The sequence below is a fragment of the Gambusia affinis genome, linkage group LG08, assembly GCF_019740435.1.
Source record: "Gambusia affinis linkage group LG08, SWU_Gaff_1.0, whole genome shotgun sequence".
NCBI classification, from domain to species: Eukaryota; Metazoa; Chordata; class Actinopteri; order Cyprinodontiformes; family Poeciliidae; genus Gambusia; species Gambusia affinis.
Genome location: NC_057875.1, coordinates 16,593,342 through 16,620,287, shown reverse-complemented (window position 1 = coordinate 16,620,287; position 26,946 = coordinate 16,593,342). Strand labels below are relative to the sequence as shown.

At 39.0% G+C, this 26,946-nt stretch overlaps 1 protein-coding gene across 3 annotated transcripts in view; it reads right to left on the bottom strand.

Moving 5' to 3' along the window:
* LOC122835821 (neural-cadherin-like) overlaps positions 1-26,946 on the bottom strand; it is a 139,676-nt gene that overhangs the window by 66,923 nt on the left and 45,807 nt on the right. For all 3 annotated transcript variants that reach the window (XM_044125208.1, XM_044125207.1, XM_044125206.1), the window contains exons 2-6: positions 24,297-24,494; positions 20,295-20,520; positions 18,038-18,242; positions 15,449-15,560; positions 12,290-12,539 (exon numbers count right to left, since the gene is read on the bottom strand). In XM_044125208.1, the coding sequence (XP_043981143.1) occupies positions 12,290-12,539; positions 15,449-15,560; positions 18,038-18,242; positions 20,295-20,520; positions 24,297-24,423 (920 nt within the window). In that variant the 5' untranslated portion in view covers positions 24,424-24,494. The remainder of the gene's footprint in view (positions 1-12,289; positions 12,540-15,448; positions 15,561-18,037; positions 18,243-20,294; positions 20,521-24,296; positions 24,495-26,946) is intronic.

Here is a 26,946-nt window from a genome sequence, read left to right as displayed (position 1 = left end):
CCACCTGTCTCCGTTCTGCCGTCCCGACGGGCCAGTCACCGGCTAACCGGCAGGAGGCGGATCCACCCGATCTCTCGACTATTCCCCCAGACTACTATGATTTAGCCCCAGTGTTCAGTAAAGCTAGCGCTCTCACTCTCCCTCCGCATCGCCCATATGACTGCGCCATTGAGCTCCTACCTGGAGCGCCTCTGCCCAACAGTCGGCTGTATAACATTTCCAAACCAGAAAGAGAATGTATGGAGAAATACATAAATGAGTCACTGGCCGCAGGAATAATTCGCCACTCGTCTTCTCCGCTCGGGGCGGGGTTTTTCTTCGTGGGCAAGAAAGATGGTTCACTTCGACCCTGTATAGATTACCGGGGGTTAAATCAGATCACCATCAAGAATAAGTACCCGTTACCTCTCCTAGCTTCAGCGTTTGAACCGGTTCAGGGAGCAACTGTCTTCACTAAATTAGATTTAAGAAACGCTTATCACCTTCTCAGGATCCGAGAGGGTGATGAGTGGAAAACCGCCTTTAAGACACCTCTGGGCCATTTCGAATATTTAGTAATGCCTTTCGGCCTGTCAAACGCACCTGCCTGTTTCCAAGCCTTAGTGAATGACGTTTTGAGGGATTTTTTGAACATCTTCGTTTTTGTCTATCTTGACGACATATTGATCTATTCCAGGACTCTGTCAGAACATAAGAGACATGTAAGACTTGTTCTCCAGCGGCTGCTGGAGAATAAACTGTTTGTAAAGGCTGAGAAGTGCGAATTTCACCGTCAATCAGTCACCTTCCTGGGATTTGTGCTCGAGGGCGGACAGGTAAGACCATCGGAGGAGAAGATCAGAGCTGTTCTGGACTGGCCTACTCCAGAGAATAGAAAGCAGCTTCAACGGTTTCTGGGGTTTGCTAATTTTTATCGGAGATTTATCAGGAACTATAGTCAGACGGCCCAACCCCTAACTGCCTTAACCTCAGTTAAGAGATCTTTCCACTGGTCCCCCGAAGCAGAGATGGCTTTTAAAAAACTGAAGACTCTGTTTGCTAACGCCCTATCCTTATTCAGCCGGACATTAAACAGTTCATCCTAGAGGTTGACGCTTCAGACTCTGGAGTCGGAGCGGTGCTTTCTCAACGTTCGAGTCAGACCAAAAACTCACCCTGTGCTTTTTTTCTCGTAGGCTCTCCCCTGCTGAAAGGAACTACGATGTTGGAGACAGAGAACTTCTCGCCATCAAATTAGCTTTAGCGGAATGGAGACATTGGCTGGAGGGCGCAGAGCATCCTATTTTGGTCTGGACAGACCATAAGAATCTTTCATACCTTCAATCCGCCAAAAGACATAATCCCGTCAGTCCCGCTGGTCTCTTTTTTTTTCCCGTTTCAACCTGTCCATCACGTACCGACCCGGGTCCAAAAACATTAAACCAGACGCTCTGTCCCGACTCTACTCTACTGTAGAGTCCGATGAGACGCCAGCCAATGTTCTGCCCCCCAGTTGTACTGTCGCGTCAGTTTCCTGGGAGGTCTCTGACTCCATAGAACAAGCCCTGTTGTCCGAGCCGGATCCTGGTACAGGGCCACCCAACCGTACATATGTACCATCTTCAGTTAGAGCTAGGTTAATTAATTGGATGCATACAACAAGATTTTCAGCCCATCCCGGAACCAGTAGAACCATAGCCTTAATTTCCCGTCGGTTTTGGTGGCCATCACTTCACAAGGATGTTAAAGAATTTGTCCTGGCCTGCTCAGTTTGTGCCCGAAACAAATCATCTCATCAGCCCCCCTCAGGTCTGCTTCAACCTCTGTCTATTCCCAAACGACCCTGGTCGCATATAGCAGTTGATTTTGTTACCGGGTTACCTGTATCCAAAGGGATGACCACCATTTTCACTGTGGTTGATCGTTTTTCCAAGGCCTGCCACCTCATTCCGCTAAGAAAACTGCCCACATCTCTGCAGACTGCTCAGCTCTTGGTTAAACACATTTTCAAACTGCATGGCATCCCGCAGGAGATCCTATCAGACAGAGGACCACAATTCACCGCTCAGGTATGGAAACACTTTTGTGCTGCCTTGGAAGCTAAAGTCTGTCTATCTTCTGGTTATCACCCTCAGTCGAACGGCCAAACCGAGCGCATGAATCAAGAGCTCGAGTCAACACTCAGATGTCTCACCTCCACCAACCCCACTGACTGGAGCCAGTTTCTGCATTGGGTTGAGTATGCTCACAACTCTCACGTTTCATCAGCTACCGGTCTTTCTCCGTTTGAGGTCTCCTTAGGGTATCAGCCTCCGTTGTTTCCTGCGGATGAGAAAGAGATTGCCGTTACATCTGTCCAGCACCACATTCGCCGCTGTCGTTCCATTTGGCGGAACACGATCACAGCTCTGAATCGTTCTTCCGAACAGAACCGCCGTTTCGCTGATCGGAGGAGACGCCCTGCTCCTGACTACACACCTGGGCAACTGGTTTGGTTATCCACCAGGAACATCCCACTAAAATCCATGACCAAGAAGTTATCTCCTCGTTTTATTGGCCCATACAAGATCGAGTCCATCATCAGTCCTACTGCGGTCCGGTTACGTCTGCCTTCTTCCCTCCGTATCCACCCCACGTTCCATGTCTCGCAGATCAAGCCTGTCCTGACCAGCCCGCTGTGCCCTCCGTCCGAGCCCCCTCCACCCCCCCGGGAGATTGATGGGCATCCTGCTTACACCGTCCGCCGGATCGTGGACTCCCGTCGACAGGGCCGAGGTTGGCGGTACCTGGTCGACTGGGAGGGCCACGGTCCGGAGGATCGGATGTGGGTTCCTGGGTCTTTTATTTTAGATCCTTCTTTGATTACAGATTTTCGTTCCTCCCTGCCTTCTTCCTCGGTTGGACCGCCAGGTGGCGGTCGTTGAGGGGGGGGTACTGTTGGGATCTGGAGCTGCTTCATCCACCAGAGGGCGCTGGAAGCCTTGTTCCACCTGAGGGCGTCTCCAGACTACGCACCTGAAACCGTTCTGCCATCAGGAGTTGTATAACTAGAGGAGGCTGCCGACACTCCCTGCCAGATTGTTGCCAATTACGTTGGTTGCCCTTGGAAGTGCTGAAGAAAGCAGACTCTGCAAAGGATCATCTGGACCTACAGACTGGGAGTCACCTCTGAGCAGAAACGGTTCAAGCTCCCAGACTTACCTGTCCGTCCTCCAACGCCGCCGCCCACAATCCTCCGGACCAGAATCAGACCCCGGATCCCGCTGGATTTCCCCCAGTCCCCTTTTCCTCCCGATTGGAGGTAAGCTCACTAACCAGCACAAACTCCAATTTCCCACGACCTCAAACTCACCATCTGTTTTCTCTCATAGTCAACCTGAGTTCCTGTCCCAACGGGCCCGGATTGTTTCCCTGTGTTTTCACCATTCTTGAAATAAATCACTTAAAACTTTCTCGATCTCTGGAGTAAATCTGCATGTGGGTTAGAAAGTTAGACCCCATTATGACAGTGATAGCACAATCCAGAAACTCCAAATTCCTTTTGTTTTACAAAGACTAAAGCAAAATCTCAAACGCTTACATTCTAGCAGATGTACTTATTTCATTCCTTTTCTGTACTTATGACACAATCATGTCTCATAGGTGGATAGTCAGTTCTCAACTTGACTTGATTTGCACTCACACATCCACAGTAAGAAGTTTTATATCCTGCAGACAGGTGCCTTTTCAATTTGAGTGCAATTGATTCAATAGGCCAGAACTAGACAGCAGGCAAGTTTAAAAAGCTTCTTAAGGACCTCTGATTGAAGTGGAATGTACTAGAGCTCAGCTTGGAGTGTACTTATCTAAAAGTAATAGAGTCAATTTTTTTAATGTAGTAACAAAATAGTTCAATAGCAATTTTTTTAATCTTGAAATTGTGAATTACAGTGCAAGGCAAAAGTATTTACCACGTTGCAGATTTTAGTCAAAGAAATTTTAATATTTGAATGAGATCATCTGAATAAAGATTTTAAAAAATCTGTTGTCATGATGAAGAACCTTATTCCAGCTAACCTATAAGAAACACAATAGCTTACTTATGTTACCCTTGGTGAAAAAGCTGCCATCAAGCATCTGTAATAACTGGCTGAGTCTTTGACATTGCTGTGAAATAATGTTTGCATATTTTTTTCCCATTTTTTTCCTCCAAAGAGTTTCTGCGGCAATAGTGGCTTGCATTTTTGTGACAGTAGGCAGGCAGGAAAGAGGGTGAGGAGAGGGGCGAAGACATGCAGCAAAGATTGTCAGGACCGGGAGTCGAACCTGCGACGTCCACGTCAAAGACTAAGGCCTCCAAACGTGGGGCGTGCTAACCCCCTGTGCCCCGTTAGCATATTTTTGACATACTGAAAAGCTTTCAGGAAAGAAAAATTTATTGGAGGGACCTCCTCCTTCTGGATTTTTAGGTAGAGAGTGAAATTCATGTTTGCATGAATTGTTGCAGGTTGTCCAAGGTCTGAGGAAACAAAGCAACCACAGACCACCACAGTTAGTGTTTGACTGTTATTATTCTGTTTTTTTGAAAAGTACTATTGGATTTTAGCATATTGTAAAAGAACCCGGACATCACAAAAACAGCTTTTGTTAAAATTTGGGAAAGTCTTGAGGTTGGTCTTTGTTTCCATTATGGTTTGCAGTGGTTTTCACTTTGAAACTCTCTCACGTTACTTCTTACAGTTGAATCCCAGACACCGACTATAACTGAGACTCGCAAAACATAAAATAAAATTATAAGTTAAAAGTCTTTTTTTTCTGGTTGAGTTTTGTCTAGCTTAATAATGTCAAAATTGAAGGAATCCATAAAGGTGCAAAAACTGGAACCGTAAAGACATAATGAGAGAAAACTGGCCAACATAAAACAAAATGTGGCCTGTAAAGCCACATGCAATTCATGAGCAGACGACATAACACAGAAAGACAGACGACATGAATTAATACACTGTCCAAAGCATCAGCAGGCTGATTAGACGTATGGTTGTAGCTTTTACTTGTCACAATGATTTAACCTGTCCTCTTAGCTGGCCACAGCTGAGACAAATGATAATGTCTGCTGGGATGTTGAAGTCATTGAACAAATGCTGCTTCTTCAAGCCCGGCCCACTGTGGGCCATTTGATCCAGTGCCTTTTAAAATGTCAGCAGTGATTTGCCATCTCTGTTGTGCCGGGCAGCAAAGATGGCCGGTGAGACACAGGAGACTGATATACCGCTGTGGCACAAAGAACTGTGGGGCGGAGATGAACCCTGTGACTGGGAGGGAGCTGAGCTGTAGTGAAACAGGAAAAAAGAGGTGAGGTAAGGAGCAGGTGGCAAAGGCGAAGGCTGAGACTGAAATGACAGTAAAAGTGATATGTGGGCGTGAGAAGGGAAAAAAAGAGGATAAAAGAGTATGGCTGATAAAGAAAAGCGGAATATAAGAGGGGGCGGCGTTCTCGTTGAGTTTCAGCTGACTCGTCAGCAGAACTCATCCACTGTGAGATTTGGTGCCATTTCTGCTGCTAAAGCGTGTAAGTATATGTGCATGGGGTGGGATGTTGGCGTCTGTGGTGAGGGGAGGTGGTGGGGAGTGATTGATGGTTTACAGGAGAATGCTGATAGGCGATTCATCTCCGCCAGCCACAGCAATCTCCGTGGCAGCATGAGTGACCTGTAATCCGTCACCCGGCTCAAAGGCCACCTCTTCTCAGCTTCTCCAGGATAAGACACATTCACTCCCTCCACGTTACTTCCTAAAGCGTCTCAGTCAACTGTGAAGTTGCGCTAGGCTCAGAAAGAGCACGCCTTCCTGTCTGTCTGCTGGCCGAGGCATCTGCCTGTTTGCATTGCTTTGGCCCGCGTGCCTGTCCTTCCATGACATCAATCCGTTTTAGCCTTTCTACCACTTATTCAAATGCAAACTGACAGGACATGCCAAGAAACATAAGTCTGTCTGCTCATATTCCCTTTACAAATGTCACAATTAGTTTGAGCTGAAGAATAATTTTATGAATAAAATACTGTTCATCTCTCCAGCCCTTAAATGTGTCGTTTTTGGACACGATTTCCATGTCTTCCCTCGTAGCATATATCTACATCTCACTAAGCCACGCAATGACAAAGCACCCAACTCACAGTATCTGGAATAATGCCTGCATTTCTATCAGTCTGCAGCTTGTCTGGCAGGAGTATTTGTCTGAATGCCGGCAGGCTGCTCTCTATATCTGCATATCTGACAGGCTGTCTTCTGTCTGTTTTCCGCTTTTGGTATTCTCCACAGGCTCGCCTGCATCCGTGTTTCCGCGTGATTTTCCTCCGAGCTCTATGTTCGCCTGCCCAACTCTCCACCTCTCTGCCCACCTGTTTGTTTAGCTGCGTGTCCGCCCACCCATCGAGACGGACGCCCCAACAAGACAACAAGAGCATGCAATGGAGGTCTGCAACAGTAGTCTAAAGAGGTCACTGAAAAAAAAAAAATAAATTGACTGGCAGGTCAAGAAGCTCACTCATCCAGAGAAAACAAATGCAGCGGAGTCACAGTGACAGTTGCAGCCCACCCACTCTTTCAGCTGTGCCAAAAAGGCCAGTGGTGACAGTGTGAATTGCATCCATATGTCAGATTACTGCATATCTTTAGAAAAGGTGCAATAAAATAAAATCAAAAACAACCCATAGGGGTATGTGCAATTGCTTCAATTCGCCACAATATTTGTCTGGGATTGTGAGAGAAATGAGCAACAGAGTGTTTTGATGCCAGATGACAGTGACTAAAACAGCTAACAAATATATTGAGTTTGTGTTAGCCGTCGTGGTTTTTATTTGACGCAAGTGAGCCACAGTTTACGACAAAACTGCCAGCATCTAACATCACTGCAATGAATCGCCTGAAGGGAGGCAGGTCTGAGATACGTGATGTAACGTCCCATCCATCTGTGATGCAACTAGTCTGCTAGCTTTGACATAATGAGATGTGATCAGCTGGTGGATCAGGGGTAAGACCTGGTGCATTATTTAACCTTTTCATTTTGGTGAGTAGCATTGATCTTTGGAGCTGAAATCGGTCCATGATTAAGACTCAAGCAATAGAAATGCTCAACCATAACAAGATTTACAAGCAAATGGAAACATACACAGAAGATTTTATGAAAACAGAAAAAATAAATTAACAATGTCTCTGACTTTGCTAGATGCTTTCCGTCCGACGTATGCACAAGCTGCACAGGCGCATCTCTATAAATTAGAATATTACCAATAAAGTAATTCGTTATGTAAATTAATTTATTTAAATCATAGAGATTCACTACACAAAGAATATTTCAAGCATTTATTTCTGTTCAAACAAATGAAGTCCTACAAATAGGCTTGGTAGAAAATGTGCTCAAAACTACACAGGATCAAAATAAAACAAAGCATACCATCATGTGGACAACTGTTGACCTGACATTTGTCCAATGGACACAAGGAAGGTAAACCTTAAAAGGTCATTGCTTAAGAAGCTGGTTATTCACATAGTACTTTATCCAAACACAGCAGAAAGTGAGAAATGAGTGAAAAAAACAAGCGGTAGGAAAAAAGGGCACAAGTAATGGGGCCACAGACCACTGCCTCCATACTATGTCACATAGATGCAGTAATTCATGCAAAAGTCACTGAGCTCATACGCAGTGCAATATATGCTTTCATTATTTTTAATGCATCTTACAAAATTTCTTATTTTTGTAGAAAAACATTTTCATAAGCTGTGAGCCATAATCATATTGATTTGCAGAAATAAGTGCTTGAAATACATCACTTTGTGTGTAATGACTTTGAACTGAATTAAAAAATGCATTAACTTGTTGATGATATTCTGATTTACTGAGCTCCACCTGTATTATAAAACAGTGTTTCATAATCAGTGTAAGACAAACCTTGTTTTGTGAGAGGTTATTTGGAAGAGGTATTGCTGTGTGAAATGTTTTCACACAAAAATTATACATATGGTATATATAAGTACTGTATATATTACAAGTTAAAATGCATCTACAGCTCTTTAAAGAGTAGAACCAAGGCAAATGCAGAGCAGTTTTCTATATGTTTTTTTTTAAGTCAAAGACTTTTTTGACTTTTTAAAAAAAATGTCTTTGAGAACTTTTTTTTACAGTTCTTAAATTTTTACAGTTCTTAAATGCACTTTATCAGTCCATTTAAGAACTGCACTGTTACAGAACAGTGCAGATATTTGTTTTCTCTGCAGGGAAAACAAATATCTGTTTTCTATAAGAAAACAACTTTCTTATGTACCAATTACAAAAAGAATTAACAGAAAGGTTGTATTTTTTACAAAAGTTCATACTAATTTATGCCACCAGATATTGGTTGTGTATTGGAAGCCTTCAAAAACAGAAAAAAAAAAAGAAAAATACATTCAGCTGCCCCATTAACTCCAAAACAAAATGAGAGCAGGGTTGTAACAGACAACCAAAAGGTTATTCTGTTTTTATCTCTACTTGTGTTCATATTTCACACCATAACAATAAATGTCACACTGCTGTAAGCAGGCAGGCCTTGTTAAGCTCATGGTAACAAAATATTTTCATTATGAGCTATGGATTTCCTAAAAATAAAAACAGTTCAAGACAAATATCTAGTGATTTTTTTTTTTCAGAGTTAGGTAGAATGTTGCTCTGAAATTGATGTTTGAGAATCAGCATGTTCCCTTGTCTCTGTTTTGTCAACAAACACGTTAATAGATTGAGACAAAACTTTTTTGGCACTTACTAGAGGACAAGGAACTGGCAGTTTCAGCAGTCCCATCGCAATTTCTTTAGAAATTGTCTAATCAAGCTCTAAGCGCCTCTTGCATTTCTAAGCAGTGACTCTGCAACATGCAGTAAAAGGCACCATCAATGCAAGTAAAAGAGGTTCAAGAAAGCAATGAGAGAAAAATATCTTGGTTGGCTAAATCGAGACTCCAAGAAAAAGATTATACCCTTGTCAAATAACTTCATAAAGGTGTTATTTATTATGTTTATCAAAAATTACAAAATTGAAATAAAAACGGAGAATAGGTACATAAAGTCAAAGTCCAATTTAGCCAACTTCTTTTCATTGCAATTTTATATGCACAATTTAATCAAATTATTCTCCAATTTCATATGGCAATCTAGAGCCTACTAGTACTAAACATCATCCTTCAGCCTTAATTACAACCCTGATGAAGACACATTTTCAGCATTTTAAGTAAGAATGGAATGACATGTTAAGAGTGTTTTAATGTAATCCTCAGTGCCACAGTAGAAAAAAAAGGTAGAAATTCTGTCTGCTGAACTATTTCTATGAATATTTAGGTAAATGATTTGAATCATACTGATAAAAGTCCAAATGATGGCCCATTTCTAGTTTTCTTTTAGCAGACTTTTTTTTATTTAAAACATTCCAATAGTGGAAAAGCTTATTATGGCCTGCCCCCCAACAGTTCCTCTTTCAATCAGAAACGGGCCCAGAGCTGCACAGTTCATCCACCATACATAACACTCATCATCAGATTCTTTTCCTCATATTTCTCATTTATCTAATATCAAACCCACTCTGAGTGTTTGTCGCTAAAAGTCTGAATCTTAGTTACATTATTCTAAAGAAAACATCTTAAGTTAAAACTCCCACATGGTTCCTTTGAAGCTGAACAGTCAAAGCGCAGTCACATGATTGTGAACACTTTTCACACAGCGGTGCAGAACACCCATGGGACACCCGTTTCAATTCATTATGCGTCACGCCCCTACCTGCACAGGGTTCCCCCTTAATTCCTGCATCCTCTATTTTGATTTTACAAAACAGTCATAGACAGAGTGCCACACTTTTCTGCAGACAGCATCCTCAGTGGACAACAACATTGCCTTGTAAAGAATGTTTTTATTGTAATGTTTGGTGTGGACCCCAGGAAAAATACTCTACCACGGAAGAGACTAAAAGGGATCCATAAATAAGCAATAAACAATTTCCACCTAGAATTTCTTCACCAGTTGATAGTCTTATTATTATAGTAGATGTTTAGTGAAGAATTGTATTAATGTACATAATTCCTCACTGTGTCAGATAAACATTCCTGAAAATTATTCATGTCTCCTGCAAATACAAAATCCAGATAGTGACAGAGAACTATTAGAAGCTAAATATCAAAACTGCTCTCCGTTTTCTGCAAAAAACGTTGCGACAGATGTCTTTGTACTGATCCCTGTGTCTCAAGCAACCAGTTGATATTCTAGTTTTGTTTAATTGGATAATGGACACCTGGTGATCCCAAGTTGTCACTCTTTGCTGCAGTCCTAAATCTGGCTTTTAGATCTTTTTATACCTCACCCATCATCTTATTTTTTTCACTGTGATTTGTGGAAATATGAACTTGGATCTTGGGAAGCAGACAGTGGCTATAAGATTTCCCATTGTGTCTAATTTTATATCACAGAGAAACAAGCTCATCTACAGTTTCTTTTTTATTTATTTTTAATAAGCCTTTAAGCGTGCCATTAATTGTAGGACCGCTAATTTTGTGAAACTATAAATGCTTAGTTTATATGGGAAAGATAACAATAAAAGATGGATTCATTTTACATTTTTCTACATTTTTACCATGTGTAGCAACAAGCATGGTCTGTTTTGTACACGTATGCTTTAGCTGAGAAACCGCAAAGGTCCTTAAGGTCCACCTAAAGGATCATCAAGGAATACTACCACTGCAAGTGGTAAATACTCAGTAGGTAAACATCACTTTCTGAGTCAAAGATGATAAAAAGGCATAACAGGAGCACAATGAGTTCATCAAAGGATACAAATTTGTCAGCACCAAGAAAAGAAAAAAGATCAGATTAAATTTTGCCAACAAAACATCTTAAAAAGCCAAAAAAGTTCTGAAGCAGCTGTCTTTGGAGACATCAAACTTAGGTCATCATGTACCAGATTAACAATTGGGAACAAAGTAGGCGGAAGGCTCAGAGCAGCTCATGAATAGAAGCTTAACATGTAAAACAAGCGGAGGCAGTGTGATGGCATGAACACGCGTGGTTTCCAGTGGCACGGTGTCATTTTTGTTTATTGTTAGTGTGACAGAAAGGAGAAGAAAGGAGAATTCAGCAGGAATTCTTAAATGCACAGCTATTCTCCTAAGATGCAGCTATGAAATCAATGATTTTAAGTCCCCATAAAGAAGATTATTTAAATGACAGAAATATAATTTATGAAATGTTCCCGCATTATCAGGCCAAATACTTAAAAAAATATACCTGAAATCAGCTATAACACTACTGATCACATTTATTGGCAAACTTGGAAAAGCTCCAAACTATCATTTCTTTTTTTGTATAGTAGGATACTTTTCTACAATATATTTTTAAAAATGATAGTACATTTATTAAGTGGGGAAAAAATCATTAATATATTTAAAGGTGGCACATTTTTCATAACACTGCTGCCAATTACTTCTATCTTCTTTGGGCCAAACTCACCTGCAGTATTTGTAGTTGAAAAGTTAAATCTTAATTTCATTAAACCAAAGCATACAGCTTCAATTAAATTCACAACAGAGAATCACAAACTATGTTAACATTTGTGACAGTAGGGGAAAAAAAGGCTTCCTCCTGGTATATGCCTCCCAAACAATCCATTCTTACTTCATAATTGTTATGGAGACCTTATGACCCCTATATGCCGGTCTTTGCTGCAATTCTTAAATCATTGAGCTTTTTTTTTTTTTTTTGCTTCCTTTACCGTCTTGCTAACTGTGCATGGAAGCTAAATTGACTTCTTGCCCAGATGCCAGTGGCTAAACGTAATAGGCCTCTGTGTCATGTCATGTATATGCAGAAAGTTTTGGATTGATAATTAAAAGTTCCTAGAAACTTTTATTTAAAAATTCCATTAAAAAAAATTATGGAATACATTTAAAAACAATGATCCATTTATTTTTTATTTTACCATTATTGCTACTGGTACCAGTACGTTTTTCACAAGCAATTTTGCAGCTCAGTTATCTCTTAAGATGGGATTTTTTTGGCACTAAGTAAACATACTCATATTAATAGTGAAGTTTTACAAGGTCTTTAAGGGTATGGTACTGCAGTTAAATATTACATTTATTCCATGCTTTTTACACATCTTTACCAGCTGTGCCAGCACATTTTGATGGAACTGTGTATTCATATACTTCCAGCTTGTGTAAAAGAAGACAAATAAGGTTACAAAATTCAACCTCCCCATAAATATGCCCAAAAGAATAAGATGGTGTTCTTTAAATGCAAATAAGTAAAGAAACTCACACAGGCTGAGAGAATTCAGGAGCCTCATCGTTGACATTAGCCATCCTCACACGGACCGTGGCGGTGCCAGAATGAGGTTCATCCCCGCTGTCCACTGCCATCACCACAAACTCATACAAATGGTTAGGTCTCTCGTAGTCAAGCCGCCTCGCAGGGAAAACAGTCCCATGGGGTGAAATGCTGAAATCCGGGCTCAGGGTGTAATAGGTGAGCTCTGCATTTAATCCTGAGTCACAGTCTGTGGCTAAAACTGTCAAAATGGAGCACATGGTATCAGGATAATCAGTTAGCAGTTAATGGAAAAAGATCAAATGAAATCATGGCATGGCATGTGCAGATGAATATTTTCACATATTTGTAGATCATTATCCCTTTATGGCCCTTGCATAACATGTAATAAATCATACATTCAGACAGCTACAATTATTAGAACACAAAATGCTCTTTCCTAGACTGATTACCATCATTTGCTAAAATTGGCTTAAAGACATGGAAAAGAAATAATTAAATGAACAGCACTTATGTGTGTATGCCTGGGTGGAAATGATTACATTCTAAGGTAATTACACAGAAAAACTATAGCTTTGCCTCTGATGTGTGATGAGATTTTTCCAAAGACGGCAGCCACAACCACTGTGAATTTCACTTAAACTCTCTGTTTAACACATACAACCCTGCCAGCTCCCAACACTTAGATACATTAATTTATTTTGATGTGTTTATTTGCTGCATGTCAAGCATCACATGCAGCCTGCATGTGTTACTGTCTCATTCTTTTTTTCATCTTAGCACCTTGTAAAACAAATCACATCTGGTAATTTATGATACTCTTTTAATTTGGCTCGTATAATTTCACTGACTCATTAAATGTTAAAGAGACTGAAATTTTGCATTTCCTTTACACTTCTCTAATAAAAGCTCTTCTGTGAGTTTAATCTACTTTTATCTACTTTCTCGTCAACTTCAGTGGGCCTTTGCCCTGTGGGGACATACTGATAGTGAAAAGCTGATTTTCTTTCTCTCAGTGGCTCAAGAAGGAAAAATCTTTGATATTTCATTGGTTAGCAGAGCAGTCCTCCAGATTAACAAATTTTCTCTACTTCTATGTCTGTTCACAATTCTGCTCACTCCTTCTGGGATTGAGTTTATTTAAAGATCAACCCTACAAGCTTCTTTTCTCTCCTTTAAATTGATTCTTTCACTTCCACTTTTTTTCCACTAACCTATTAATCATTTTCTCTTATAGCTGGATCTCCATTTACAACTATTTCTACATGGCATCCACTTATATTCTATATTTTATTGTTTTCTGAATAAACGTTTTGATTCACAGTCCATTTCCCCTAACAAATATTATTTGTTTTTCCTTTTGTCTGTACTTAAATGTTTTAGATGATCAAACTTTATAATCAAAAATAATCAGAGGGAATTCAAAATTAAGGTAGCCAATTACTATTTGAATTGCTCAGGTAATATAACAATCTAATAAATTATCCTCCTTGATGCTTTGAACACAATGGCCTCAAGCCATTACAAAAATCATACTTCATACTAAGGTCATCAGCATTGTTGTCTCTATATCTTATTAATCTCCTTCAAGCTAATATATCCAGCAGTACTCCTATGTGCTCCTATTTCATATTATTCATTCAGCCACCAGTTCAGTAATCCAATTGTAATTACTATTGCATTTATAAAACAAAACCCCTGAGGAAAAAAGAAACATTGGAGAGAAAATGTTGAACAGTTACAAAATATAACTAATATTATAGTTCAAACAAGATGTTTAAATGCGCTGTACAGAGAGCTGTGAGTGTGACAAGTTTTAATTTCAATTTTGAAGTTTGCATATGGCCGAGATCACTATACCTTTCAACATTTGGGAGAGCCTGGATGATGTCATGACCATGCAAAGTTTTGATAGTTAGTTCACAGTATTTGAGTTAACTGGAAACATACCTGTGAATGCATTTCAAGGCAAAACCTCAAAAACATATTGCTTCACTGAGTAACTTGCCTGAGATCATTGAAAAATAAAAAAAAATATCAGCCAAGACAGCAGAAAAAGAGTTGCTGACCTTCACAAGTCTGGATCAATTTTCCGATCCAGACGTGGATCACGTTCATCTTTTCATACATTTATAGGCACCAACCATGTTTTGGTCCAAATAGTCAACAGCAAAACAAAAGTAGCAAACCTTGTGAAGACTCTGGCTAAAAGGCCAGTCAGAGAAGATGTCATTATTCCAGAGGCAATTTGAAGAGCAAGACTGCACTTTGCAAAAGATCTCACATTTTGGAGAAATGTCTGATGAAACTCTACAAATGTTAATTGTGTTCATAATCCAAAAGGACCAGAAAGAGGAGGTTTTCCCTGACTTATTGTTAGACAGAAGGGAAATTGTTGCATTTTTCTATAATGGATTTTTTTAATAATGATTTTTAAACAGTGACATGAACTTTAACAGGCAAAACTTAATAATAATAACATGTTAAATTTATTGATAGTATATTGCTGGTAGCTTTTTCTGTGCATTTTCCTTATCTGTTTCTTTATATATTTTTTCTCCTTCAGGCTGCATCTGAATGATGTAAAGCACAGCATCTTCTTACACTTAACTCTCATGAGGGCAATCAAAAGTGCAATTTTCTTCGGGAAGTGGAGTGCTTGTGAAAAAGTGTCAAAATATGTCAAACATTAAAAAAAACAAACATCTGTATTTAGATAACATAGAACATTTCTGTACCATTTTTAGCCTGAGAGTTTTCTTAATTAGTTTCAGCTTGTACAAGATATAAACAGTAATAGTGGATATCCATCCAGAGTTGAGACACAATTTAAATCAGATGTTATTCTTGTGAAAAATAGAGAATGTATTACATCATCAGTTAGAGAGACCATAATAAATCCAAACAAATTCATATCATCTTGACAGATGTTCATGGACTTTAGCAGCTGATGTTCTGAGGCAAAAATTGAGCCTTTATGTATCAATACGCTAAAACAGAGACTCACAGAAGCTGGAACTTTTGATTTAACTTAAAATCCATACACAGTTTTCTTCTGTGAAATGGAGAAGGGGGACAATCTAAAAGCCGCCCTACTCCATTTATAAAGGAAACAGATGGATGGGAAATCTGAGGTCAAAAGATTCTCACCCTGCAGTAGAGATGTTGCTGTGGTTACAGTCTCAGGGACTCCATCTACGCTGTAGATGGACTGGAGGAACTCTGGGACACAATCGTTCTCATCCGTTATCAACACCTGAACCTGATTAGTGCCGGAGAGGCAGAAGAGAGGCAGAGTGGCAGAGAGAGAAAGGGAGGGAGAGGAAAAATCACTGTGAAAGAACACAAAATTAACCACTCTTTATTAGGTCTCAAATCCGGAAGACAACCATATCAAATGCTCTGTGGAAAGTTGACCCCAAAACTTAATCTTAATTGCATTTTCTAGTTCCACTAGTTGCCCGTTCAACTCATCCTTTATCTTCCACTTCATGATTTTCCCCAAGTCAAAAATAGAAATGTTTTCAGCATGTGAGTGCTGCAGTGTGTGTGTTTTCAGCAAAAAGCCCTTAACTGTCCTCCACCCTACAAGCTCCCTGTCACCACAGTGTGTAAAGTGTGAAGTGACAGCTGAGTAATAGTCCTGAAATAGCTGGGAAAGGTTTTTCCCAGTCTCCAGCTCCAATTCCAAAACATGAAGCTATACAGAAAGGATTTTCCCCTGCTAAATATGTGATGTAAAGGTAGCCTGTGACATAATAACTGGGTAACTAAATCTGAAAATAAATAATTTAGGTAAACCTGAAATGCTTGATAGTTTAACGAAAAATTATCACCTGTAGTTCAAATTCTGAAGTTTCAAAGCTAGAAGACTTTTCCTACATTTCAACTTTTCACAGAAGCACTTCCCAAAACCCAGAAACAAAAGGTTTTAAAAAATATATATATATAAATAAAAATCCCAGAACAAAATCCCTGAGCCCCATGGTTCACTTGTTAACATTTCAAAACCACTCAGCCGTCCCATTTCTGCAGAAAGCGACAAATTCTGCTGCTCTTCCTTTGAGGCTATGGCCAAGTATGGTGTCAATAGGTCAGCGCTGAGTTTTAATCACTATTTTTTTTTTTTTTTTTTTTTTGGCAAAGCCTTGGCTACAGAAGCTCTGCATGAAAACACTGCACAACTGAACAAAAAAGCCCCAACAAAACAAAAAGAAATACAATGAGGCTTGATAACACCACAGGAAAGAAAACACACAAAAAATAACATTCTCACTACATTCTCATTACAACAATGTATAAACAAAGCAAACTACGACAGGGACTTTTAAACTAAACTAAATGAGTAGAAATGATAAATAAAATTCCATGAAGTCCTAAAGGTCAAGAGTTGAAACAAAATAGAAGTCTCTCAATTTGGGAAAAGTGCACATGGATTTGTGTTGGAATGAAGCAGAAAGGATGAATGTGAACACAGTTAAAAACAAAATAAAAAGTAAGAAATGAAGGTTTACAAAGTTGAACATCAAGTGCATTATAATAACACTCTAGAGACATTAACAAAACTGCAGTAATGTTCTGACTAAATACAAATCCAGTCTTTTAAAAATTCAAATGTACTTCTAATGAAGATGTTTGCATTTCGACTATTTTTGCTTAATTACTAGGTTAATGTTAGGGGGTAATATTTCTGCCATAATTCAAGAACACACATTTAGCACAACTTAAAAGTTTTGAGAACTTGTACTTGTGCTTACATTTTCAGTTTGAAAGAAGGACTTCATGTCTTCTCAAAACTTGTAATGCTTGTACTCAAAACTTCTGCTGTCTTTCAAACATTCATTGTGCTTTCTCAAACCTCTCTCCTCGGGCTCAAAACTTGTCTCTGCTCGGATCAAATCTCTGTTTGCAAACCCCTTTGCTCTCTTGCGACTCATTTTCTGCTTGCGCTTGGAACAGAGAAGCATTGTCGCCTGGTAACATCTCAGCCAATAGAGTCCAAGTATTATACTGGGTCCGTTTGTTTCCTTCTACTAGGTGTGACAGTGTGGCTATCTGTCTAGATTGAGAGACATCTGGCTGTCTTTTCACATATCACCTGTCTCATGTTATACTATCACAACATGGTGACAGTTTTAACAAATATGCAAAAAAAATAAAAAAATCTGCATACTCATAAAAGATTCTGCACTTGAAGCAGGACTTGCTTTGACTCAAATAAGGATGATTTGTGCTTTGATTTTGATTGAGTTTGTTTAAAAGCGACTGATTCTATAAAGAAAAAAAAATCACTTATTCAGAATGATTTATTAATATATTTTGCATAACTGGAGCACAATGTTTCCAAAATAGGAGGACGCTCCCATTAAAATGGACAACATGACCTATACACTAATTTTAGCATCTGGAATAAGTTCAGTAAATTGCAACAATTAACATAACAAAATATGAGCTTTGCTTCGCTTTGTTGTCTTCCCAAGTTATATTTTTTTAAGATCTAGTTTTATGCGACAGAGCCACACCAATGAAAAGTTGCAAGACTGAAGGCAGTTCTTTCAGTTTGTTTTACCAGAAAAATGGATTTCTTTTTGTTCTCACCCACACACACACACACACACACACACACACACACACACAAAATCCATTTCTACCTCAGTTTTGAGTTTAGTTGACCAGAGTGTGTGAACTCTTATGACTGATGATCGCTAACTCACTGTTTCATGTTCTAATTAAACTAACCTCTGTTGCAGCACTCAGGCTGCCAGGCTCCTCACTGGCTCGCACCATCAGAAGGTAGCGTCTCTGGTCACTTTCATAATCCAGCGTTCTGGTCAGGCTGATCTCTCCGGTGTCCTGCTGAATGCTGAAAAGGCTACTGGGATTGATAAGCAGGCTGTAGCTGATTTGTTCCTTCTGGAAGGAAATGGCTAACACCACAAGAAAGCTGTGGAACAAAGAGAAGGTGATTAAAAGAAATTGAAAAAAGCAGCCTTTGCTACTTGATTTCGGCTGCGCTCATGTAGAATTAGAATCGAAATCCTCTTTTCCTGCATCAGCAGTGTGCTATAATGAAATCAATTACTTTACGCTCCATTGCCTGCGTGCTACAAACACGGTCAATCAGTTCTTGTCAGTTGTGTGTAATAATGTCACACTATTATGCAGACACCAGTGTTTGCTTTGCGGGGAGAGTTTGTATTCCCCTAATAGTGTGCGATTATGATTGTCAATGCTTGCTCAAGTGCACAGTGTGACCAAATGAATACTTATTAGCACAAATCTTAAACAGTATGTGAGAAAATTCACCTACTGCACACGTGTATGCCTGCATGCATAACATTGTAAACTTGTTTTTTTATTTATTTAGTTGTTGAAATATGACTTCATACTGAGTCTTTCTTTGCCTCGTTAGTCCATTTAGTTACCTACAGTAGCTTGCAACACTTTTCAACTTTTGAAAAGTTGAAAAGTTTGAACAAAGTCAAACTTGGATAAACCAAGACCAAGTAGGCATAGATGAAAAAACATCCTGTGCAGTTGTCATAAGTCATGCAAAGGGCGCAGCACGAGGAAGGAAGTCCTACTCTGGCCAGATGAAACCAAGACTAAACTTTGGGAGCATACTAACAATGAACACAGCATTCACAGGGTAAAACATGGTGGTGGCTGCATATTTTTCTTCAACGGGAATTAAGAAGCTATTCAAATTTAATAGGAAAACGGATGGAGCTGAATACAGAGCAATCTGTGAAGAAAACATGTTAGAGGTGGCAAAAGGCTTAGGACTGGGTCGGATGTTTACCTGCCAGCATCACAACAACATAACTATATACAGTCCCAGTACAGAGAAAATGTTTAGATCCAAAGCTGTCAAATTATAATACAAGTGCTGCTGTTGGAATTTGAGCTGTCTTCAGTCAAATGAAGACATTTTTGGCATCAATTATTTGCGAGATTGATATGAAAAGAAAATTGTGGTAAATATAACCACCCACAGATAAAAAGGTGTTAGAGAAGCACATTTGCCTTACCAGAAACTTCTCAAAAGAAAAGTTCAGAAGAAACAAATCAGAGAACCCACAGTACAAACTTATGCATACAACAGCAAACAAATAACAACCCAATTTCTAATTTGAAAAACAGTGGGATATGCTGATTAACATGTTCAGTCACCAATGTAACAATTAGCTAAAAATGATGTATTTTTCTGAATTTTGTGCTTTCAAAAATTGCGAAAGTCAATGATTAAAAGATTGTGTGAAAAACGTGATCATGCACTATGCAAGGCAGCGACTCATCCTTATCGCTTTGAGGTCATAAACCATTCACATAGAAGTCTCTTTGCAGTCACATTTAATTTTTAGTAGATAAATGCCCATCCAAAAATGACATTTCTGAAAATATTTGAATTGAGCATCAAGAACAGCTGTGTGAACATAGTATTAGTTCTCAGACAGCACATGTAGTTTTGTCTCTCTTTCAGTGCTTTTTTATGCATATGTTCAACTGCAAACTATAGTTTCTATATGTTTTTACTGCACATCCTGCTTGGTCTGCTTGTTTTTAATATTTCAGATGTCAAATGTTTTTAGAGAAACTTCCCAAGGCAGCCCTTTTTTCCCCTTTAAGCACAATAAAATCTAGGTTTGACTCCTCCAACAATTTTCACTTTAAGAGTATAATCTTAATTAGAAATGTTCTCTGTTAAACTGTGTTCTCCTGGGTCATGCAATTATTCTTACTGTGGCAAGAATTGGTTTAAAGGTGTTGGTGCATGACTAAATATGCGGCTAAATCTGGGGAAAAAACAGTCTAATTAAAAGGCAAGACCTAAGAAAGATATCTAATTAGTGTAATATATTTTGTAAAGGCTAACTATTTTTAACATGACATCAAAAACAATGTTACAAAATAATTTCTTAAGACTCTCTCTGTCAAAGTGCGGAAACGAATCCCTACTTTTGCACGAGAAGAATAGCACATGCACAGAACTCACGGCTGTCCTTCCGGGGTGTTCTCTGGTATGGAAATGGCGTAGCTGGTGTTGGTAAACTGCGGTGCTCTGGCCCCTGCTACTACAGATAACATGGCAGGTGCGCTGTGGCTTCCCAGCCCATCAAGGGCCACCACGCTTAAGAGGTACTCTCTCTCCCTCTGTAGTATGAGCCCCGTAGTGACCACTTGGCCTGTCTTCTTGTCCACGGCAAAGCAGCCATCACCACCTGTAGGGAAAATTCAATTAAGATTTTTGTTGTTTCTGGATCCAAAACAGATTATTATCTTTCGTTTTTATTTGCAAATATTAAATAAAAAGTTACTAGGTTTTCCATTCTGAGTACATCCAAATATTGAAGTCAGTTAATAAATTAAATCATTAGAGAAAGTGTGATGTCTAGTTTCTTGTTGAAATAACTCTGCATACTTAAAATAAGACCAAACTAATTTACAAGTAACTTTTCAACAAGATATAGGAGTTTGTTTTAACTCAATAATTCTTGAATAATGCTAAAAAAAAGTATGAGCTCAGCTGGCAGATTTTGTCACTTATACCACAGAAAATTGGCATTGTTGAAAGCTAACAAATATGAGATGAACTACCACTTATTTAATGTCAAAGACCTCTAACTAGTTATCCAAATGGATTTACTAGTTGGAAGGACAGTTATGGCTGACAGCGGTGTTAGGTAGTTTTGGCCTCAAGGCTCAATCGGTCGTAGACCCCATGAGCGAATGCTGACAGTAATGTTGACCTGTGAAGAGTTCAAATAAAGCTAAACAACCAAAATATTTCAAACCAGACATTCCAGAACTTTCCCATAAATGGTATATAATGTCTCAACTTATTTAGTAAAACATTTTTCTTGGTACAGAAATTCTGCAGAAAATTCATTTGAGTGAGATTATTTACTGAAGAACCATGTTTGTTGCCTGAATACAAGTTTGCTTTATGAATTCAATCATTTATACTAGTATATGCTGACACCAGCGGTTTGTGACTTGGGGAGATCCGCTTTTTGAAATGCTTGTGAACTGTCTGTGTAAAGAAAAGTACATTGAGTCAAGATTATCCCATGATGGTGTTGTGTTAGATATAATTGCTTCATAAAACATTTATATATAAACTTGAAGATAGTTTACTGGAGAAAATATCAGACACACTTGAAAACTTTTTAAAAAATAACTTTCAGCAATACAAGTTAGATATTTGTTGCTGGAGAGTCAAATGAACCCCCAGAGAGAATCATTATCAAATGTATTCTCTAATAGGTGTGAACAAACAAGAGATGAAATCAAAATGAGACCTTGCTAAAAATGTAATTCTTGATGTCAGTAAATCCTGTATGAAGATCAAAATAATTCTGTGCAAATCATTTGCAACGGAGCTGCCATACCCTCTGTGGTTCCCATTCCATCTGGTGTTGGACACATTGATTTTTTTCTCTAATGCCTCACAAATTAAAAATAAAAAAAGACTGGCAACAATAGGGAGTGAATTGGATATAGTAATTCTTATAAACAGATTGTCACTGATGAGTGCTGAAAGCATTTCTCAAAAGGAACAAATCACATTTGTTTGGAAGCCAATTTCAGATATAAATATATACTTGAGTACTTAGAGCAACATGAGAGTATGGGAATGACCCCGAATGAGTTAGTCAGTCAGATTGGTTGGCGCTCCTCAAAAAGATTATGTGATAAAAATCTGTAAAGAAATAATTGTTTTTGACAAAATAACTAGAGGGACAATACTGACAACTCCATTACGCCATTAGGACAGCACTTACTGATCTACTACATTTCAGTAAAACAACTATAACTAAGGAACCATCGGCTCCTTAGTTCTTGTTTTGTTCTGCACACTGATATCTAGTATGGAGTACTGCATCAACAAAGGTAGCAATGTGCCATAGGCATCAGAAAGCATAAGGACTGTTAACATGGAAACCAGCACATGGAAGAAAAATGTATCTTTGAAGAAAGGACCACATCAAAGTTTAAAGAAAAAGACAATTGTATGCAATCAAGGATGAAAGAAATTGATTTTTAGAAGAAGAAAGGCAAAATATCCAGTGTTTACTACACAATCGTAAAACCATCACAAGCGATGTGATGAGATATGTTATCAAAAATGCATTGCTAACATCTCTTTGGTCCAGGGCAAATAAAGTTTATTTGTAATGTAAAAATAACACGATGAACATTTATATTTTCAGCCAGAGAATTTTTTTCACATCAAAATTAGTTAAAATACTGTTCAAAAACTGTTTTTTTGCCAAATACCATATTGGCCAGACAAAATATATAAAATGTAGGAGAGAGTCTGTGAAGCTCACAGTTTGGCAGTCCTGAATAAAGAATTCTTCGGACTCAATTCTGAAACAAGCATTTTTACAAAGCAAATCTCCTATTAAAGTACTGAGCAAGAAATTTGGATTGTATTTATACTTTTGTTAAAACAGGTTGAACAGATGAGTCTGGAACCTTAAGGCCTCTGGAATTTGTACCCTGTGATGATTTCTAATTTCTGTTGACTTTCTCATGATCTTATGCAAGAAACCACTGTGTGTGCATATGCGTGTGTGTGCAGTGTTGTCTTTAAATACCTCCCCAGCTGTGCTTAACTAACTTAACTCAAATGCTGCAGTTTATCATATCAAAGTCTTACAGAGTCTCGGCATCAGCATAATTTTAGCTTCCCCAAATTGTTTGAAGGGATAATAATCTTTCTGTGTGTAAACTTATTATTCCGAAATTCAGCCAATCAAAATATTTCTAATAATCCTCACTGACTTAAAACGGAAAGTTTTTAGTTTGATATAATGTCAGAAAATACTCTGAAATGCAATAAATATACTAATTCGCCATGGTTTAAATACATGGGTACACTTTCTTTCTTTCTTTCCCTTTTTTGAATAAACATCTGATGGCGCTACTTAGGTACCAAGTTGAGGTACAAACTGACCTGGAGCTAAGAAAATCACATACAACACTCTAATATACATATTTTTCCCTTATTCTATCTAATGGCAATGATAGGTCCAAACTTTAATACTTTCACAAGAAAACTCCACAGGGGATTTTACTTGCTCTGCTGTCGGCAATTTCTAAAGAATTGGGTCAAATTGTGGTCATCAAGAGGTCAGTTCGTCTGATGACATCCCATAACGGTGTTAATGTTAAGCAGTGGATAAGAGGGTTAGACAAATATGGGTGGAATCCAAACAGGGAGTTGAAATTACTCTGAAGAGAAGTTCGTTCGGCTGAACTGATTTAAATTTCCGTTGACAAACGCCACTACTTTAAAGAGTCCTTAGCACAGTTATAAAGACAATGAGCGCTCGGTGCAACTGGGGTTTCAACTCAGAATGAGGACGCTGTGGGATGTCCTGATTACAGTTAAACCACAAGTCAGGGTAAATCAGTAAACCCCACAAGCAACATCAGCACATCCCCCAATCTCTACGAGCAGCCCTCAATCCCTTTAGCCACCAGGGGGTCCACTATTGTGGCAGTCTTCCAGCAGCCCACTGTATGTGTTTGTGTATGAGTGAATGTGTACTTGAATGATTCCCTGTATGAAACAGAGAGAAGCAGACAGACAAGAGTGCATGAAAAGTGCATAAACAAATCTGTGAAGGCCTCTGGCTGTGTGTGGGATTGTGTGATAGTGGCTGTGTTTGCAGGAGAGAGAGAGAGAAGCAGAGAGAGAGAGAAAGAAAGAGAGACAAAGTGGGATGGATATGGAAAGGTAGAAAGAGAAAGTGGGCAAAAAAGGATAAATAATCTAATGGACACATAAAAAGTGTATGAATGCATGAATGAATCCGCATGCCTGTGGCTTTTTTGTCTGAAGAACTGTGCTGGTGTCAACCTGGGCGTGTTCATTTTCATACATTTGCACCTGCCATGTTTTCTTTTACCAACAGCACAATGTACGGTATTTTACTTCTACCTGTGTTGTGTATTGTTGTGTGTTAGAGCAAAAAAAAAAGCTTACCATCTGACAAGAAGTATTCCACTTCTCCACTTTTCCCCTCATCCCCGTCAATAGCCAGTAGCTGGTAGACAAATGTTCCTGCCACTGCCTCCGAAGACACAACAGCCAGGTATGGGTATGGCTTCATATTCCACTCAGGGACGTTGTCGTTGACATCAGTGATTGTCAGCTTCACCTTGTTCAGGTACCAGTCTGGGCCTGGAGGACGGTGCAGAGACAGCAGCAGAGATGTGATTACAAAAAGTGACAGCTGTCATGTAATTGTATGTGTTTGGAGGAGAGACAAGTAACCAGGGAAATATGAAGTATCAACAGTCACTCAACTAAGGGTATAAGTATGTGAGAGATAAATCCTCTCCTGTAGATGGAAACACATAAATCAGGTAGGATAGTAATAAATGTCCATGTTTCTTGTATAAGCTGTGCTGAACTACTCCCAATGCAGTCTAGGTTTAACCCAGAGATCTATCAAATCCAATTCAAAATATCAGTCTTAACGTTGTGATCTTCCCTGATTTTTTTGTGCTTAGCTTTACTCTCCTCTTTCAAAGTCATCATTCCTAGTGTGTTATTCTTGATACAGGAGAGGAGGTGTACAATCCAGTCAGGAGTTTACATTTGCTCCAAGTGACATTAGTCTTTTAATGAAGTAGGGCTTGTAACTATGCATTTGAGCATTAAAAGTAAAACTTTGGTGAATTTACTGTATTTTTAATCCACAAAGCTTAAAATTGTATATTTACCCCCTAGGAATGGACTCAAGACACATTCTTCCAAGACCAAGTCTAAGACCACACTCTCCAAGACCAAAACCAAGACGAAGACCTGACCTTCCAAGGTCAAAACTAAGACTGGGATTGAGTGTTTGGAGTTTGACTAATATTTTAGGACAATGGAGAGGCCATGGGGGGTGTTAAGTTTGTCCTGTTTGGACATCATATCATGTTTTTACTATGTAGTAGTTGATTTGTGGTAAATTTGGAGGTATTCTTGCATCTTTAGTTGTGCAATATACCAGCAGCCCTGGCAGTAAAACAACCCTTCTGTATAATGGCCCCACCAACATTACTGACAGTTGGTAGCGTGCTCTTTGGTTTTAAGTTAAAATGCCAAATGGTTAAATTAAAACTTTTCTCCAGAAGACATTTTATTTGTCCATGTGAGAGGCTGCAAAGTTCAGCTGAGCTTTAAGGAGTCAATTTTTGAGCAGAGTTGCTTTTTGTGGTCAGCATCCTCTTCTGCCATGTTGATGCATGATTGTAGAAGGTGGATGGAGAAATGAGGGTGTACTATTCTTCAGCTTTCCCTTGAATGTACAGCTAAACAGTTGCAAAATGGACACAATAAAGTGTTCTAAAATGACAATTATCAAAAAAAAAAATGATCTGGCATTTATCCACATGGTTAATATAAACTCCTCATTGCCAGGGTGGAAGAAGGTGGATGTGAATGATGTGTATTAGTTCTACGTCATGTTTCCCAATCAGACTTACAGCATCAGATGGGAGAGAGTGTCAGCCACAGTCTCATCTAGCAAGTCTTGGTAAAGCTACCTTGATCTTCCCATAGGGATGCATGGATGACGCCTCAAGACAGCAGGCACTTTGTCGCCTGCATGCTGTCTCACTGAAGTGAATAAGAAGATTCTAGGAATCCAATTACCAACTTGCTCTGTCTAAGCTGAGGCTGACTTCAAGAGAGAACAGCAGCACCCAAAGAGAGGCTGCATGCAAGTACTTCTCCTTATGACAAGAGCATACCAAGCATTTATTCAAACTGAAATTATTTCATGCTTTGCACATGTTAAAATAGAAATGATGTTGAAAAAAAATACTCCTGTTTATGTCATGGGCCTCAATAGGCATATCTGTTGCCTCAAGTGAAGTGATTCACAGATCAGTGAGCACAAGACAGTATTTCCACAAATACTGGCTGTGATCATGTGTCAACGTGGCATTAAAGAATGTCAGAAGAGCTGCCAACCAGTTCAGTGGGCTGCCATCCACTAAGGCCATCTGCCTCACCACAGAGAAGACAAAATTCCCTGCCAAGGCGAACATGTTCCCAAACACATGCACCAACAGATTAAAACATGATTGCAAAAGTTTTGACATCAAAGCAGGTTATCACAAAGTGACAACATACTTCCAATCCTCACACATCTCCCTCTACCTCCACATCCCTCTCTGCCAAACACACACCAGTGGACATGAAAACACACTGGTACCTTGAAAGCTAAAAGTAGCTATGGGTTACAAATCCTGTTATGTAACAAGAACTGTCCACACGTGTGCTTTTAATCCAAGACAAAAGAAGAATTTGTGATGTAGCCTGTCACTACCTGAACTCTGACTCAATAGCTCTTCCCTAATGTAAACAGCTGGTTTATGTTGTATACATAAAGTCTATGCTAAGTCAATAAGGTCTGATAAATATATAAATCCCTTTGAAATAAGTATTTTGCCTTTCAAAGTATACTTTCCCCTCTAATGTTTTCACATTTGGCCGTGTTACTGTCACAGACTTCAGTTATTTAACTGAGGAAGACAACGTAAAGTTGTGAATAATTGTGAAGTGAAGAACAAAAATATACATAGATTGCAAGATATTTTATGAATAAAAATCTGAAAAGTGTAGCACAACTCTACTC